We start from the raw sequence: 16,057 nt of genomic DNA, 5'->3' as shown, positions 1-16,057 counted from the left end.
TTATAGGCATGAACCATCACCTAGAGATTTTTAAAACAGTATTTCTTGTTCCTAAAAATCTTTCCATGTCAATACCTATATTTTTACAAGATTATTTTAAATAAGCATACTTGATTCCATTTAATAAATGAGTTTAATGAACTCAACCTAATCTCCCACTCTTGGACATTTTTAGTTTTTCCACCATTTCTCACCATTAAGAACAGTCCTGTAGCTAAACCTTTTTACATGTCCAAATTGCTTCCTTGGTAAACTCCTAAATATAGGAGATCAGAATCAAACAATATGAACATTTAAAAAATTACTACTATATAATGCTACAAACATCCCAAACTTACATTCCCATGAGACTGCCCAGGAGTAAGTACACTCCTTTCCCCACGTGCACAGACAAGTTCGCTATCATCCTTTTAGGTTTGACTTTTTCCAAGTCTGTAGGTGACAATGAATATCTTGTAGTTTTTTGAATTTCCATTTACTTGACTATCTGTAAAGTTAACAGTTTTTTCCTATATGTATTTCTTTAGTGAATTTTTGCATCATTTGGTTATTTTTCTATAAAGTGCTTTTTTTATTGAGATCTGTATGCCTTTTATATATTAAGGATATCAACGTATCAAAGATGGCAAACATTTTTACCCAATTTGTCATAAGCCTGTTAAACTTTCAATAATTGTTTTTGCCGTACCAAATGCAATACATTTCCTGTTTTCTTCTTTCTACTACTTTCTCATGAATTCCTGAAGTTGGCAATATCTCTGGAGCTATGAGCTCTCACACTCATAGCCATGTTTCTTCCAAGGGCTTCACTTCTCACAGTCACTTGACAACAAGCAGAAGTCAGGAAGTTTTCTTCTTTCTATTTCATGGAAATGCAAATTCCACACTGGCAATAACCAGTGGATTTTCCTGAGTTATTAGAGAACCCAAATCCAGACTACTAGATACTGCAGAGCAGGGATGGCAAATCAGTTTCCCCTCCCCTGACAATATTGCTTGATTGGTCATGGCTGTCTTGGATACTGACGGCCATCTGGGTCTCTGCAATGAACTGGCAAAGTCTGCTGGGGGGTCCGTGGGGAGCAGGTGCCAGGTACACAGTCCATGGGCAAATTGTCTATTAGTCCGTTCTTACACTGCTATAAAGAGCTACCTTCGACTGGGTAATTTATGAAGAAAAGAGGTATAATTGACTCACAGTTCTAAAGGCTTAACAGGAAGCATGACTGGGAGGCCTCAGGAAACTTACAAACATGGCAGAAGGTGAAGCAAGCACCTTCTTCATATGGCAGCAGAAGAGAGAGAGTGAGGGGAATATTTGAAACATCACACACACATTTAAACCATCAGATCTCATGACAACTCACTCACTATCATGAAAAGAGCATGGGGGAAATCCGCCCCCATGATCCAATCACCTCCTAACAGATCCCTTCCCCAACACTGGGAATGACAATTCAACAAGATATTTTGGTGGGGACACAGAGCCAAACCATATCACTGTCACACAGAGAGGTGTAGGGTGTGTCCAGACACTATGAGGAGGGAAGGAGTGTTTCTAATAATTGTGCTGTGACGATAGGCATGCTCTGGGATTGTTTTGGACAGAAAGAATGTATGGTCACCCCAAGCATAGGGAAAAACACAGTGGCAGTGGAAAAACAAAGTCCAGAAGGCTTACAGGACTCAGTCAAGGTCACACAGCCACTGAATGCAGAGCTGGCTTTGGACTCAGCTCATCTCCCAACGTGCTAACCTGCTGTGCAGCCTCAGGCAGGTCCCCTCATGTCTCTGGGTCTTAAATTCCTCTCTATAAAATGAGCAGTTGTAGCTTAAGAAATTCTAATGACTTTGATAACACAGTTCTCTGCTCTCCACCCACTGGATTTTTGACACATTTTGTGAAAGCCAGCCACTCAGTGAGCACCTGCTACTTTTCTTCTCTCCCTACCCTTGCTAGGGCTCCAAGGAAGGTCGGGCACAGGCATGAGGTGACACAGCTTTGGCACCTGGGTGGCATGTCTGCTTGTGCAGGTTTAGTCCCAGCTTTCTTGGGGCCACAGTAGTGGAGTCCTTGGTGGACATGACCTTGGCACACTTCAGGAGACAAGTCATGTCACTCTTAACACTTCTCATCCGGCCTCAGGAAACTCAGGCCAGAGATACTGTAACTCAGCCAGTCAAGCCAAGGCCTGGGGAGAAAACTTGGGGATGTTTCTGGGGAAAATGTTGACCAGGTGAACAGGCTTCCTGGGTGGGGCTGAGTCAGCAGTGAAAGCAAAAATGGGCTCTGCTCAGAAGTTTTCACAAGATTGGGGCTATGGAGCCACAGTCTGGGGTTTTATCCTGTCTCTTGTACTTACTAGCTATGACACCTTGAGCAAGTAACTTCATCTTTGTGCATAAGCATATAAATTAGGAATTTATTCAGCTGCTACTGATAGAGATCATAACAGCATCTTAAACATGAGGACATTTATTTCTCTTTTACACCCCATCCACCATTCTGCTCTGCCATCCTTACTTAGCACATGGATTCCACCTCATGGTCCAAGATGACTGCATGTGCTCTGGCCATCACATCTTTATTCCAGGCAGCAGAGAGGCAGGAAGAATAAAAAAAGGCACTCACATTTCAGAGCTTTTCCAGATCTCCCCCTTTTAAGGACTTCTTCAGTAGTCCCGCTCACATTTTCTTCTTTGACCTCATTGTCTAGAACTTATTCACATGCGTACAACCCACTGCAAGGAAGGCTGATATGTGGTTTTGGCTTGGCATGCTGATGCCCCCAATAATGTTGGGGTTCTCTTTCTAAAGGAAAAGATGAGAATTGATATTAGGTGGCAAACTTGCAATTTCTCCCCTAGTGAGTTTTTCCAACTGTAAGTTGAGGATTATAATAGTTCCCACCTCACATGGGTGTTGTACTCAGTAAGGACTCAATAAACATGAGCTAACTAAACTATTGTACATCAGGAGAAAGTGAAATGCAAAAGGCAAATAATGTTGGCATTACTATGAACGTCGTTTGGACATCACAGACTCCGGGATCCCTAGAACACACTTGGAGAACTGCTGCCTTGACAATCACTTAATTCCTGGGCAGTTCAGCCGGCCAAGTCCTCATATGACCTTGAAAGGACACAGCCATTCTTTTGCCTTTACAAAGTTTATATAATTTTTGCTCACATGCATGACCTTGTTTCTTTGGAAGATCTTGCACCATCTGTAATGACCTTTTCTGTGTATGTCTTTGATTTTCCATCTTCCTTCTGGCAATTGTAAGGCTATGAGGCCTTATCAGCCTTATACAGCCAATCAAAGTTGACCTTATAGCTTTGTCCGCCACTGTGCCCCAGCACATGGAAGGAGTGCCACAGACATAAGCTTGACAGTGCTGAACTCTACCCAAACCTTGTGCTCCTGGAAAACAGTGGGGTTTAAGAAATTCCTCCACCCTTTGTCTTCTGGGAAACACCTACTACAAAGAACTCCCTTCTCCATATGACTTAGGTAAGACCCACAAATGCCGCCCTGGTTTACCTATGACAAGGCCAGCCCCAGACCCTCCAAATTCCTTTTATCTCATAAATAATTAGTGAAACTGCTTGACCCCAGTAATCAATTGGAACAAAATGCTTGCTAACCAAACTTTGATTAGGCTTCTCTCTTCCCCTAGCCCACTGAATAAACCTTGACTCCACCACAACCTGAGCCAGCATAAGCTCTTCCTGAGACTCGGCTGACCCCAGGGTAGAACATTCTCTGATCTACTACCAGATCCCACCACCCTTTCATCCCGCTTCCCCACACCGTGCTCTTTCTAGCTTTGTTACTTCACTGTGAAAGGAGAACTTTCTGTCTAACTCTTGAGATGTTACAGAGCTTATGGTCAGAAGTTCTCTCCATTGCAATAGTCCCTCCCACCACCTTGCAATAATCTTTTGGAATAAACTTTATCCTAAGTCTGGATTTATTTTGTATTGGACACACTGAATGAATGAAACAACCATAACTGATCAGAAAGCAGCAATACTAATCCAGCTTTGCAAATTCTGTTGTGACTTTTCTTGCCATTAGTCACACTTTGAAATTCTGACTCCTGGATTTGCCAAACCCACCGGGCCATGGCCAGGTGCCTTGGGCCCGAAGTACAGCTGGTGGCTGAGAGCCAGGCCTCTGGAATAGACACACTAGGATTTGGATTTTGGTGCTTTCAACTCAGGATTTTAATCCTTTGTCGGGATGCATTTATTTTCCCCAGATAATATGCTTTTTAATTTTAGTTTGCCTTCCCGTATCCTGGGTCAGGTCATCAGAACAGCTCTCCTAATGAGCCCACATTGAATGAGCACCTCTAGACGCCGTCACTCAGCTGGGCCTTGGAAGTTGTATGGGGACAGTAGTATTCTGGCAATAAATGACAAGTAAATGAACTAGGAAGTACTATGAAGAAACTGTGTTCTCACAGAGCACTAAGGGAGCACCTACATATACCCGCTGGACAGGGGAGAACTCACTGAGAAGATGACTTACTTTGAGGCCTGAGGCTCAGACAGTCCAGTAATGCAAGCAGCTTGAGAGAAGGAGCCTTGAAGCCTGTATTAGGTTCTCCAGAGAGACAGAACCGATAGGAGATACCTATCTATCTACAGATACAGAGTCAGGTCCTCCAGAGAGACAGAACCGATAGGAGATATCTGCCTATCTACAGGCACAGAGTCAGGTCCTCCAGAGAGACAGAACCGATAGGAGATACCTATCTATCTACAGATACAGAGTCAAGTCCTCCAGAGAGACAGAACCGATAGGAGATATCTGCCTATCTACAGACACAGAGTCAAGTCCTCCAGAGAGACAGAACTGATAGGAGCTATCTAATCTATCTATCTATCTATCTATCTATCTATCTATCTATCTATCTACCTACCTACCTACCTACCTACCTACCTACCAATAGGAGATATCTATCTATCTATCTATCTATCTATATCTACCTATAGAGAGAGACACAGAGTGAGTGAGTGAGAGAGAGATTAGAATCAGCTCACACGATTAAGGAGACTGAAAGTCCCGGGACAGGTGGGTCTGCAAGCTGGAGACCCTGGGATGCAGATAATATGGTTCAGTGCAGGTCCAAAAACATCAGAACCAGGGAAGCTGATGATGTCACTCTCATTCCAAGGCCAGAGTCTTGAGAACCCTGGAGGTTAGGGGAGGGTAAGTCCTGGAGTCCAGACCATTTTGGGCTTTGTCCACCAAGATTAACAATTTGACTTTTAGTTTAAGTGGGTGTATTAGTCCGTTTTCATCCTGCTGATAAACACATACCCGAGACTGGGCAAAAGAAAGAGGTTTAATGAACTCACAGTTCCACGTGGCTGGGGAGGCCTCACAATAATGGCTGAAGGTGAAAGGTGCATCTCACATGGCAGCAGATAGAAGAAAAGAACTTGTGCACGGCAACTTCCCTTTATAAAACCATCAGATCTAGTGAGACTCATTCGCTATCTGGAGAACAGCACAGAAAACACCTGCTCCCATGATTCAATCACCTCCCACCAGGTCCCTCCCACAACAGGTGGAAACTGTGGAAGCTACAATTCAAGATGAGTTTTGGGTGTGGACACAGTCAAATCCTATTAGTGGGAAAAGGTTTGTGAGCTCTTGTTTTAATGTTTGCTTTGTTGTTTAATCTGATTGCAAGTGAGGGTTAAAAACATTTTCAACCTGTTGACCATTTGCCTTGTTTGCTGAATTATTTGCTCCTGTCTCTCTGAGGTCTCCCTCAGACCTGCTGAGGTCTTAGCATCTTTCCTATTCATATGAAGTCTCTCTCAGCGAAGGATTTTAATCCTTTGTTGTGTTCAGTTTATTTTCCCTAGGTTATCTGCTTTTTAATTTTGGTTTTCCTTTTTAAGTAGAAGCTCTGAACTTTGTGCCTTAGTGTGTGAGGTTTTTGTTTTTGTTTTTTTTGAGATGGAGTCTCCCTCTGTTGCCCAGGCTGGAGTGCAGTGGCACGATCTCGGCTCACTGCAACCTCCGCCTCCGGGTTCAAGCAATTCTCTGTCTCAGCCTCCTGAGTAGCTGGGATTACAGGCGCCCGCCACCATGCCCGGCTAATTTTTTTTTTTTTTTTTTTAAATAGAGACGGGGTTTCACCGTCTTGGCCAGGCTGGTCTCGAACTCCTGACCTCGTGATCCACCAGCCTCAGCCTCCCAAAGTGCTGGGATTACAGGCGTGAGCCACCGCGCCCAGCCAGTGTGTGAGAATTCTTCCACCACTTTTCATCTTAAGAAATCCTCGGCCACCTGACATTTGATAAACACGACTTAAGTTTTCTTGGTCCCTGTTGTCCGCATCCACGTTTTACACTCGTGGATTTCTGTTTTCTTCTCGGGGTGGGGCAATGCCTCCCCTGGTGCGGCCCTCAAAGGCCCAGGAGCGCAGATCCCGCCGCAGAAAGACCCCTGGCCCATCTGCGCCCAGCCCTTCCCCGCAGGAGGGCTCAGGGGACCCCACGCTACTGGAATCCACCCCGAGTCACAGCTACAGATCATTACCCACAAGTGGGGTCAAAGGCCTCTTTACGGGCGAGAAAGCTGCGGCTCAGCAGAAAGCCAAGCACTTTGGGAGGGAGGAGCTGAGGTGCTTTATTACTCCGAACAGACGCGAAAACAAGCCAGGGCCCGCGCGGGTAGACCTGGTAGGCGGGTGGGCGGGGCGAGGGCCACTTCCGGGGTGTGGAACCGTGCCCCCGCCCCGAGCCCCGCCCTAAGCCCCGCCCCGAGCCCCGCCCCAAGCCCCGCCCCGGGCCCTGTGGTCCCGGGATGAGCTCTCCGCGCAGCCAGGCTCGCTCCAGTGCCCGCCCACCGCTGACTTCATTGGCTGCCTCCCCAGTCCCGCCCCCAGGAGGGCCCTGCTGATGTTCGTAGCCAATCCGCAGGCGCGGCGGCGGCTGCGGGTCGCGGGTCGCGGGTCGCGGGTCGCGGGTCGCGGGTCGCCGGTCGCGGCGGAGCCTGGGCGCTGAGGTACCGGGGCCTGGACGAGGGGGCCGCGGTCTGGCTAGGGAGCCGCGCGGGCTCATGGCGGTACGGCGACCTGGCCTCGCTCGTGGGTTCGCGGGCGGGCCGCCCCTCCCCGGGCTCCTAGGGGGACCGTCCAGCTGGAGGGGCGGTGACCGCGACTGTCGTGGGCTGGCCCCAGGTGGCTAGGGTTGGGGGTCAGAGGTCAGAGGTTCTGCCTTCTGGAATGTTAGGGCCCCGCCCGTGGAGCCGTGGAGCCCTAGGGCCGGGCCGCTCCCCATTTTCCTGTCGGCTCTTGTTGAGGTGCCCCATCTGTTCGCAGAGGGGACTCGGAGGGAAGCGGGCCTGAGAGCCGCTGCTGCCGCCCCTGAGCTCGGACGCGAAGGCTGGCCCCGTCCCCGGGCTGCCGCCGTGGTCCTGCAGGTGACCCTCAACCCCGCGAGGACCGCCGGCCGCCCCCCTCCTCTGGGCAGGCTCAGGAGTGCGAGAAGCGGGGTGTGGGCCTGTGACCCTCGAAGGCGTGGGCGGGGAGTAGGGGGTGGAGCTGGGGCCGCGGCTGTCCCCGTATGGGCTGCTCCCCTGTGGCTCCGAAGCCACCTTTTTCTGAAGTTGTCAGTCAGCGTGTTTGAGATTTCGTTTCTGGAATCTCACCCGAACAATCTGGAGAGAGGAACGGGGGGGTCTTGCGGCTTTGGCTGCTGACTCGAGGTGAAAATAAAAACCAGACGTGGGGATGTAATGAATGCGGAGTGACCCGTGAGCAAACTGGACGGTTCTCTCCGGCGGACAGGCATGAATTCGCCCCCTAGCTTGCCCCGCATGCTGTGAGTTAAACTGTGTCACAGTAAGAGCAGTTTAGTCCCACGGTTCTGAGCAAGAGTCCTTGGCGCTGACCTTCCTAGTGAAGACACGTTGCAATGTGTAAAATACTGAATACAAAATTATTGTGCAGAGGTTCTGAGTTGAAGATTCTGAGTGCGCGGAGGCCGGCAGCAGCCCTTACTTTCCATTGCAAGGATCTCAACTTACTACTCAGAGAGCAAAAGTAGTTGTTTCTTTACAGATGTGGGTTTAGGGGAGACGGCTGTGGATGAGGAATAGGGGCGGGGTTTGTTTTCTGCACAAAACGTATGCGATTAGGAAAAACAAAGGGTTTTTATTCTGCCTATCTTCTTCCATCTCAGCCAGCATAAGCACATTCTTTTTTTTCTGTTGATGATATTTGTTGAGTATTTGCAGCGATTAGGAAAAGGAATACTCTCTAACAAGACACTTGTCTTTAAACTAGGCGGTGGAGGGATGATGATGTCTTCTGTGGAATTAACCCTCGGGCTTGATTTTCAGTGAAGAAAATGAGGCACAAGGAATTGTTAACCAAGACCTTCCAAGGCCCAGCTGTCGTGTGTGGGACTCCGACCAGCCACGTATACATGTTTAAGAATGGCAGTGGGGACTCGGGGGACTCTTCTGAAGAAGAGTCTCACCGTGTGGTTTTGCGGCCCCGGGGCAAGGAGCGCCAGAAGAGCGGTGTCCACCGGCCTCACCAGGCGGGAGCAGGTGACGTGGTGCTGCTGCAGCGGGAGCTGGCCCAGGAGGACAGTCTCAACAAGCTGGCGCTGCAGTATGGCTGCAAAGTAAGACACCCCTCAGGGGCCCTGCCCCACTCCGTTTCGAGGAACACGGGGAACTCACTGCAGGGTGGGTGCCCTTGCCGCCCTTCTTAACCCTGCCAGGCCGTCAGGAGAGGCCTGCTGTAGCAGCCAAGGACTCCCCTATTTAGCCAGAATTGGAATGCAGGTGGGAGTACCTTTAGTTCCGAACCCTGGCCCCCAAAGAGGGAGGGTTAGCGCATTTCTTTCTCTGCAGGGAACTTCTCCTTTTCCTGTTTTCTCCACACTGAAATTCTGAAACCTTTTTTCTTCTTTCGAGCACATTTTATTTTAGACCTAATGGGGCTGGAGATACCAGGCAGAATTTAATTCCAGATTTCTATGGTATGCTTGCTTTTCTCGCTGCTCTTATTTTTCTGAACCTTTCTTGGTGGTAGCTTACTTGACTGGTAAAGTTTTACCTTCTCTCGTTTAGAACTGCATGGTCTTTTGTATGCTGTGTATCTATATAACCCTGTTTTTCTCTAATTATGTTTTCAGCATTCAGAGTGATTAACAATGGCAAAGTAAGTAGGAAAGTATTTCTAGAATTGCTGCATTTTCTCCTAGATTGTAACTGTTTCACTTTGCTAACACTGTGCTACAGATTTGTATGGCCTTCTCTAGGGGTATATAAGCTACTTAATTTAAAAAATCTCTTTCTCCTACAAGTGTCTTATCTAACAAGGTCCAAATGTCTAAAACATGTTGTGTGGGGTGTTGCGGTCTTTCAGGGAAATAAACAGGTTGGTCTCCGGGGACACACAGTGGTCTTTAAATTGTACTGACAATTATATTTGGCTCCGATAAGCAGCTTCTGCAGGCATACTGTGTGGCTTACAGAACATGGGCTGAAAAATGAAGCCTGTCCTACAAAGACCGGAATAGATGGAGTAGGCTTCTTGGTATGGTGATGTCGAAATCCGTAAAGAATATATAAAGCCTTTGATAAGTGATCAGTTTTCCCATTTGAAGTAAATAAATTTGCTCTTAATTTATTGAAGGCAGAGACAGAAAGATCTCAAGGGTCTCATGCATTAGATTCAGGACATAGTGAATTAAAAACGTCCCCTACCCCAAATCAGTTACAATAACAGCAGTTGCTGAATAATAATGGAAATGATTGATTTGAATGAGATCTGTTGGCTGTATTCACTTTCTAGTTTAAGTGGACTTAAGTGTTAAAAGTTCAGAGTTCATCTCTGATGCTTTTGGAAAGTTTTCAAACATTAGTTTGAGGGAGGGGTTACCCTTTGACTTACATTTCTCCCTGCTTCTTAAATCTTCGTGTTTGATTATGAGAGGAGTTTGTCATGAACTTTGTTACTTGATGAAACTCACAGCATTATTCCTTTTTCCTGACAGTTAAGTACAGTAACTGTCAGTCACTTCTATTTCATAAGTTTACATGCCCCACAGTGTTTCTGGGAAAGAAAATGCCGAGGGCATATCTGTCAACCTTATTACAGGTAAACTGGATTTCGAGTGTGTCTGCAGAGCTGGCTGAGGCTGTGTGTTTGGTGAATGCTAACATCTGGCAGCCACTGAGTTCTGGCATGAGGGGGAAGGCAGGCAGATGGGGGCACTATTGCCTCAAAAGTGAAAGGTGGAGAAGGCTGCAACATTCCTTTCAGTGCCATGGTGGTTTCGCCCAAAGCGATTTGTTGCAGTCACACTTTAAACAGTTTAAGAAAGATCTGTTTTTCAAAACTGATCTTAAATTGTTCAAACCTGTAAATCTTTAGGACTATCTGATTACTAAACTATATATTGAGGTTGAGTGAAAGCCAAAAAAGACAAAATTTCAGCCTAAACTAACTTTGTGTACAGCTGTAGTTTTCTAGTCTTCATCAGATACGTCAGTGAAGTGGGCTTGAATCATCACCCAGAAAGATTAAGAGCCACTTTTTGGAAAGTTATTTTTAAGGAGCTCCGCATATTTTATGATGTTTATCTTCGTGCCTTCCTAGGTTGCAGATATCAAGAAAGTCAACAACTTCATCAGAGAACAAGACTTATATGCTTTGAAATCTGTTAAGATTCCAGTGAGAAACCATGGGATCCTGACAGAGACCCACAAAGAACTGAAACCCCTTCTGAGCCCGTCTTCTGAGACCACAGTGACCGTGGAACTGCCAGAGGCAGACAGAGCAGGCGTGGGCACCGGTGCCCAGGCCGGCCAACTGATGGGCTTCTTTAAGGGGATTGACCAGGATATTGAGCGTGCAGTGCAGTCAGAAATCTTTCTACATGAAAGTTACTGCATGGACACCTCCCATCAGCCACTGCTCCCGGCACCTCCGAAGACGCCAGTGGATGGTGCAGATTGTGGCATTCAGTGGTGGAATGCTGTTTTCATCATGCTGCTGATTGGTATTGTCTTGCCTATCTTTTATTTGGTCTATTTTAAAATACAAGCTAGTGGTGAGACCCCTAATAGCTTGAACACAACTGTCATCCCCAATGGCTCGATGGCAATGGGTACAGTTCCAGGGCAAGCCCCCAGACTAGCAGTTGCAGTGCCAGCCGTCACTTCTGCAGACAGCCAGTTCAGTCAGACCACCCAGGCGGGGAGCTAAGCTTTGTTTTTAAAGACTCGGCCCAGCTTTAGCAATTGGCTGTTGATGTGCCTCAGCTGTCACTGGAGATGTCCTAGGGGTGCTGCATTTTGCTTCCGGGGAAGGATGGACACTTTTCAGAAGTCACTGCAGTATTCCCAATTGCACTGGCCCTGGGCATGGCCTTACCCAGTCTAAGCTGGCAGGATCTAAAACAGCAGCGACCTCGGCCCCTATCCACAGAGGCTCAGCAAGAGAGCCATTTCCCTGTGACATTTAGTGGACTGGCCAGTTCATAGCAGCACTGTGTGGACCCCCAAGTTGGACGTGCTCAGAGGGAAAGATTTATGGCCTCTGTCGAGGGACCTGCAGTGTGAGAGCCAGTGGCATCTGCGCGGCTTGCCTGGCTCTCGCTGTATCCTCACTTCCTGTGGAGCGGGGATTGGCTCTGAGAAGGAGTGTTCTCTGTCTGCCTGGCAAAGGTGCTGTGGAATAGGCTTGGCATGCCACCCTGTTTTTAGAGAGTGACAGTTACAGTTGTAACAAGCCTACTTCATATTGGCCCCCTCAGTTAGCCTTTTTGAGGCAATGCCATTTCTAGAGTTGAAAAAGCCCTGGACCCAAACTGCTGCACTGTTGAATAAAGGGCAGTCCTACTCCTGTCCTTTTAGAGCGGCTTAGTGTGACACACAGGCATCTCCCAGGCCAAGCACACACAGGCTGTGCCCAGTTCCGCAGGAGCCGTCCCACAGCGTGGCTCTCTGGATTCTCCCACTTGTCCTCCTTGGAAGGAGCTCTTGCTGGCCAGTGTTTGGAGGGGAGGGTGAGTGCCTGTCACTGAGGCTCCACCATGGTTGGCGTCTGAAGCTGGGCAGTCGTCAGGCCTGTGCTGAGAGCCGCAGCCCCTGTACACACCTAACACAGGGCGCTCCCCCTGCTGCTTCCCTGGCTCAGTTCTTCAGAGCTCCAGAGTGAGAAGGCCGCTTCGTCCTTTTTCTCTGGGTGATGCCCTTAGAATAACACTATGTGCAATGTAACTCACAATGTTCCAGGGCCAAAGGCTTGATGGAGGGGCTAGAGGCGACCCTTGTTGTAAAAGGCGATCAGAACACCTGAGGGAGGAAGGGCCTTGCAGTTTTCCCAGCCCTTCTCGCTGCCAAGGCAGCAGTGGTGCTGTGGATGGGCTGGGGACTGCGGGGCAGAGCCTGCTACTACTTGGGAGTTGGTGCTGCCCTGTGGCATGGAGGGGTGGGAGGGGCTGAGATGGCTGCTGGCCCAGCCTCCAAGAGTTCTGGACAGGAGGCAGACACTGCCCAGATGCTCGGTGGAGGGACAGTGATGGCCTTTGACTCATGAGGCCTGGAGAAAAGTATCAAAGGTCTCACCATGTAAGAGTGATTTCCGATTTCTCTCCTTTCAGTTGTGTGAAAAAACAACTGGCCTGGGTTCCATTAGCAAATTAAATCATCTTCAATCTTAAATTAGAGACCAGAATGATCTCCAGGATAAAAAGAACTTCTGAATCTCTGCAATAGGAAATGTTTCGATCATGCAAGTGCTTTCCCAGCCAAATGTCTGTGCTCTCTGTGTCACTGAGGGCCACAGGTTCCTCTAACATCTGTCACTGTCACTTCACCAGGCAGGCCTTGGAGTTCCATGACAAAATCACTTTTGTCAGACAAAGAATGTGTCCTTTACTTTTCTCAAATGGAATAAAATCATTTCTTCTGTGAAGGAAAATTGATTCCCCCTTTTTATTTAATTTTTTTTTGGAGACAGTCTCACTCCTTCCCCCAGGCTGGAGTGCAGTGGCGCGATCTGGGCTCACTGCAACCTCCACCTCCCGGGTTCAAGCGATTCTCCTGCCTCAGCCTCCTGAGCAGCTGGGATTGCAATCACACATCACCATGCCTGGCTGATTTTTGCATTTTTAGTAGAGATGGGGTTTAGCCATGTTGGCCAGGCTGATCTCGAACTCCTGACCTCAGAGAATCTGCCCACTTCAGCCTCCCTAAGTGCTAGGATTACAGATGTGAGCCACTGCACCTGCCCCAACCTTTTAAAATTTGGGGATTGATAATTTAGCATTAAAAGGTGTGGGATGCTGCTGGAGAAGATGGAGCTATCTGTCAGAAGTGAGGACTGTGCCTGTCCCCTGCACCTGGCCACCAACTTGGGGCTTGTATGGTGCCCGAGGTTACTCAGACAGGTGCAGGACAAAGTGGTAACCAGTGCTCTAGGGATGATTGATCGCTGATTGATCTGTATACAGGCTTTAATATTGCTTTATTAGGTGTATATAAGAAATAACCACGATACTTCCTATTCCACATTTTGCTATGTTTTCAGTGTCTTTGGGGAGGGAATATTTTAGAGAAATAGGTTTGCTATCTAGTCTCCAGTCTTCTTGGTTGAACTATAGTGCTGAATGTTGAAGCCCAAGGAATCTCCATTGTCAAGCAAATGATGCTTTAATTTTACTCTGGAGAGACAAAGCTGCAGGGACTAGGCAGACACCTCAGGGTCACCCAGAACCGCCACTGCCCAGCAGAGGTGAGGAAGGTGTGGCCCAGCCTAGGAGCATGTTGGGAGGACAGTCAAGGCCCCGCCATGCAAGGCCTTCTGCGCTGCAGTGGGGGGAGTGTGGAGGGGAGGGGTGGGAGGAGATGTGCCTGAAGTCATGGAATCAAAAGCCACTTGGGGCCAGGCGCAGTGGCTCACGCCTGTAGTCCCAGCACTTTGGAAGGCCGAGGCGGATGGATCACTTGAGGTTAGGAGTTCGAGACCAGCCTGGCCAATATGGTGAAACCCCCTCTCTACTAAAAATACAAAAATTAGCTGGGCCTGGTGATGTGGGCCTGTAGTCCTGGTTACTTGGGAGGCTGTGGCACGGGAATGGCTTGAGCCCAGGAGGCAGAGGTTGCAGTGAGCCGAGATCGGGCCGAGATCTGGGAGATAAAGCGAGACTCAGACGGAAAAAAAAAAAAAAAACAAACCACTTGAGACAGCGGAAGCCTGGGCTCAGCTGTGGGAAAGGCCCAACGAGCCATGACCATTTCCTCTTTGGGGAAGATTGGGCTGCAGCCCCAGGAGCAACAACAATCATATAAGCCATGGTGCTTCCTGGATGCCACAGTGCTCTAACAGCTTTATACGTTCACCCACTTTACCCTCACTACCTCCCTACGACGCAGGCACTTCTATCCCCAGTTTACAGATGGAAAAAGCAAGCTGCTTACGACCACACAGCTGGTAAATGGGGGTGTTTGGGAGCCTGTGCTCTTAATCCGTTTCTGCTCTGCCACCTGCTTGACAGTCCACTGTGGGCTTGGGGTAGGGCACCTGTGGCATGATCCAGGCTCACAGAACATGGGGGATGCTTAAGGTCTCCCAAGGTAGGGCTTCAGGAGGGGACAGCAGAGAAAATTTCTACTGGCCCACTTGGGGTACTGGCCTCACAATAAGAAAAGTTAGATCCATTGCCTGAATCGCAGTAACTGTAGAATCAGCATTTACCTGCCCATTTTCTTGGTGGAGAATCAACTGGATTTAGCCTCTGAGCCAGTGAACCAGGCCCCTTGTGTTGGGGTGATCAGACCCAACACCAAGTTGTGGGGGCCACGAAGTCCAGCAGAGTCAAAGGATTGAGAAAAAGACAGTTTGAGAAGTAAAGTGGGACTAGGGGGCCATCGCGATCGTGGAGGCCGCAAAGGCTCCGAGCTTTGGGAACTCATGCTATTTATTGGTAATCCAACAAAGAAACAGGTGGTGAGAATGTGGAGGTCAAAAGGGCAGACACATGATCTATAGCTGTTATGGTTTAGCATTTATAAGGAACATGTTCTGCTACTTGAGATAATGGGAATACAATTGATCTAGGAGCCTAGGAGGGCTAGAAGTAAGGAGCCAGGAAGTCTAGACACATTCTAGAGGACATTATGTCACACATGCAAGCACTGCCTCAGCTTTCTTCCCAACACCTTGCCTTTGAGTAACAGAGACCGTCAGGAAAGGAGCCTCCCTTACCTGCTTCCTTCCCAGCACTTAAGGCCTTGGGACAGGTCTTCCAAGCTTATTTCCAGAGACAGGGTATGGCTGGTCTCAGGCCAGGCAGGGGAACAGGGCTCGGAGAGTGTGGATAGCATCCAACTTGCCTGTTCTCCAAGTTTGGTGCAGTGGAGCTGCTGTGAGGAAGGGCAGCCTCCTTGCTCCTGCACCGCCAGTCACACCCCACTGCCCCTGGAAGGACCAGTGTGGTGATGAAGTGCAGCTCCAACCTGTGACCTGTACCCCTTCCCATGCCTGCTCAAAACTTGCAGAGAGACTGCCACCACAGTGCCAGTGAGGAGGCAGGGAGTCCTTACCACACCTGGGGGAGACTTTCTCACACCTTTGGAAAACACTGGGTTATTGTACATCACCATTTCACTATCCTGAATAAGGAACATGAGCTACTTTCCATCTATTCATCCATAACCTGCCAGAACACCAATTATATACCAAGAGGTGATGGGATAACATGACATGGCCCCTGTCCTCAAGGTGCTTATAACCTAATGGGATACGACCTATGCCAGGGCTGGGCGCAGTGGCTCACGCCTGTAATCCCAGCACTTTGGAAGGCTGAGGTGGGCAGATTGCTTGAGCCCAGGAGTTCAAGACCAGCCTAGGCTGAACATGGTGAAACCCCATCTGTAATGAAAAATTACAAAAATTAGCCAGGCACAGTAGCGTGCACCTGTAGTCCCGGCTACTTGGGAGGCTGAGGTGGGAGAATGGCTTGAGCCTGGGAGGTGGAGGTTACAGTGAGCTGAGACTGTGTT

At 48.5% G+C, this 16,057-nt stretch overlaps 1 protein-coding gene across 7 annotated transcripts; it reads left to right on the top strand.

Moving 5' to 3' along the window:
- The first annotated feature begins 6,913 nt into the window (after positions 1–6,913).
- LYSMD4 (LysM domain containing 4) lies at positions 6,914–12,974 on the top strand. Of its 7 annotated transcripts, XM_008969873.5 has the most exons (4): positions 8,468–8,661; positions 8,957–9,021; positions 9,178–9,203; positions 10,647–12,974. In XM_008969873.5, exons 1-4 carry the CDS (start codon positions 8,468–8,470, stop codon positions 11,253–11,255), a joined length of 894 nt encoding a protein of 297 aa, XP_008968121.1. In that variant the 3' UTR covers positions 11,256–12,974. The 7 variants fall into 7 exon arrangements, 6 of the variants coding, with proteins under 6 accessions (XP_008968118.1, XP_034795397.1, XP_034795396.1 ...); XM_008969870.5 differs by lacking the exons at positions 8,957–9,021; positions 9,178–9,203 and adding an exon at positions 6,914–7,033 and having other exon boundaries at positions 8,372–8,661; XM_034939506.4 differs by lacking the exons at positions 8,957–9,021; positions 9,178–9,203 and adding an exon at positions 6,926–7,033 and having other exon boundaries at positions 8,316–8,661.
- The last annotated feature ends 3,083 nt before the right edge of the window (positions 12,975–16,057 follow it).

Source organism: Pan paniscus, chromosome 16, assembly GCF_029289425.2.
Source record: "Pan paniscus chromosome 16, NHGRI_mPanPan1-v2.0_pri, whole genome shotgun sequence".
Lineage (NCBI taxonomy): Eukaryota > Metazoa > Chordata > Mammalia > Primates > Hominidae > Pan > Pan paniscus.
This window is presented reverse-complemented; position numbering and strand designations above follow the sequence as displayed.

Bases quoted from the DNA above. Each gene is read 5' to 3' on its own strand.
- LYSMD4 (XM_008969873.5), top strand. From the start codon at position 8,468: ATGGCAGTGGGGACTCGGGGGACTCTTCTGAAGAAGAGTCTCACCGTG. The intron at 9,022-9,177 runs GTATGCTTGCTT...TTATGTTTTCAG, and splicing joins TTTAATTCCAGATTTCTATG to CATTCAGAGTGATTAACAAT. The intron at 9,204-10,646 runs GTAAGTAGGAAA...GTGCCTTCCTAG, and splicing joins GAGTGATTAACAATGGCAAA to GTTGCAGATATCAAGAAAGT.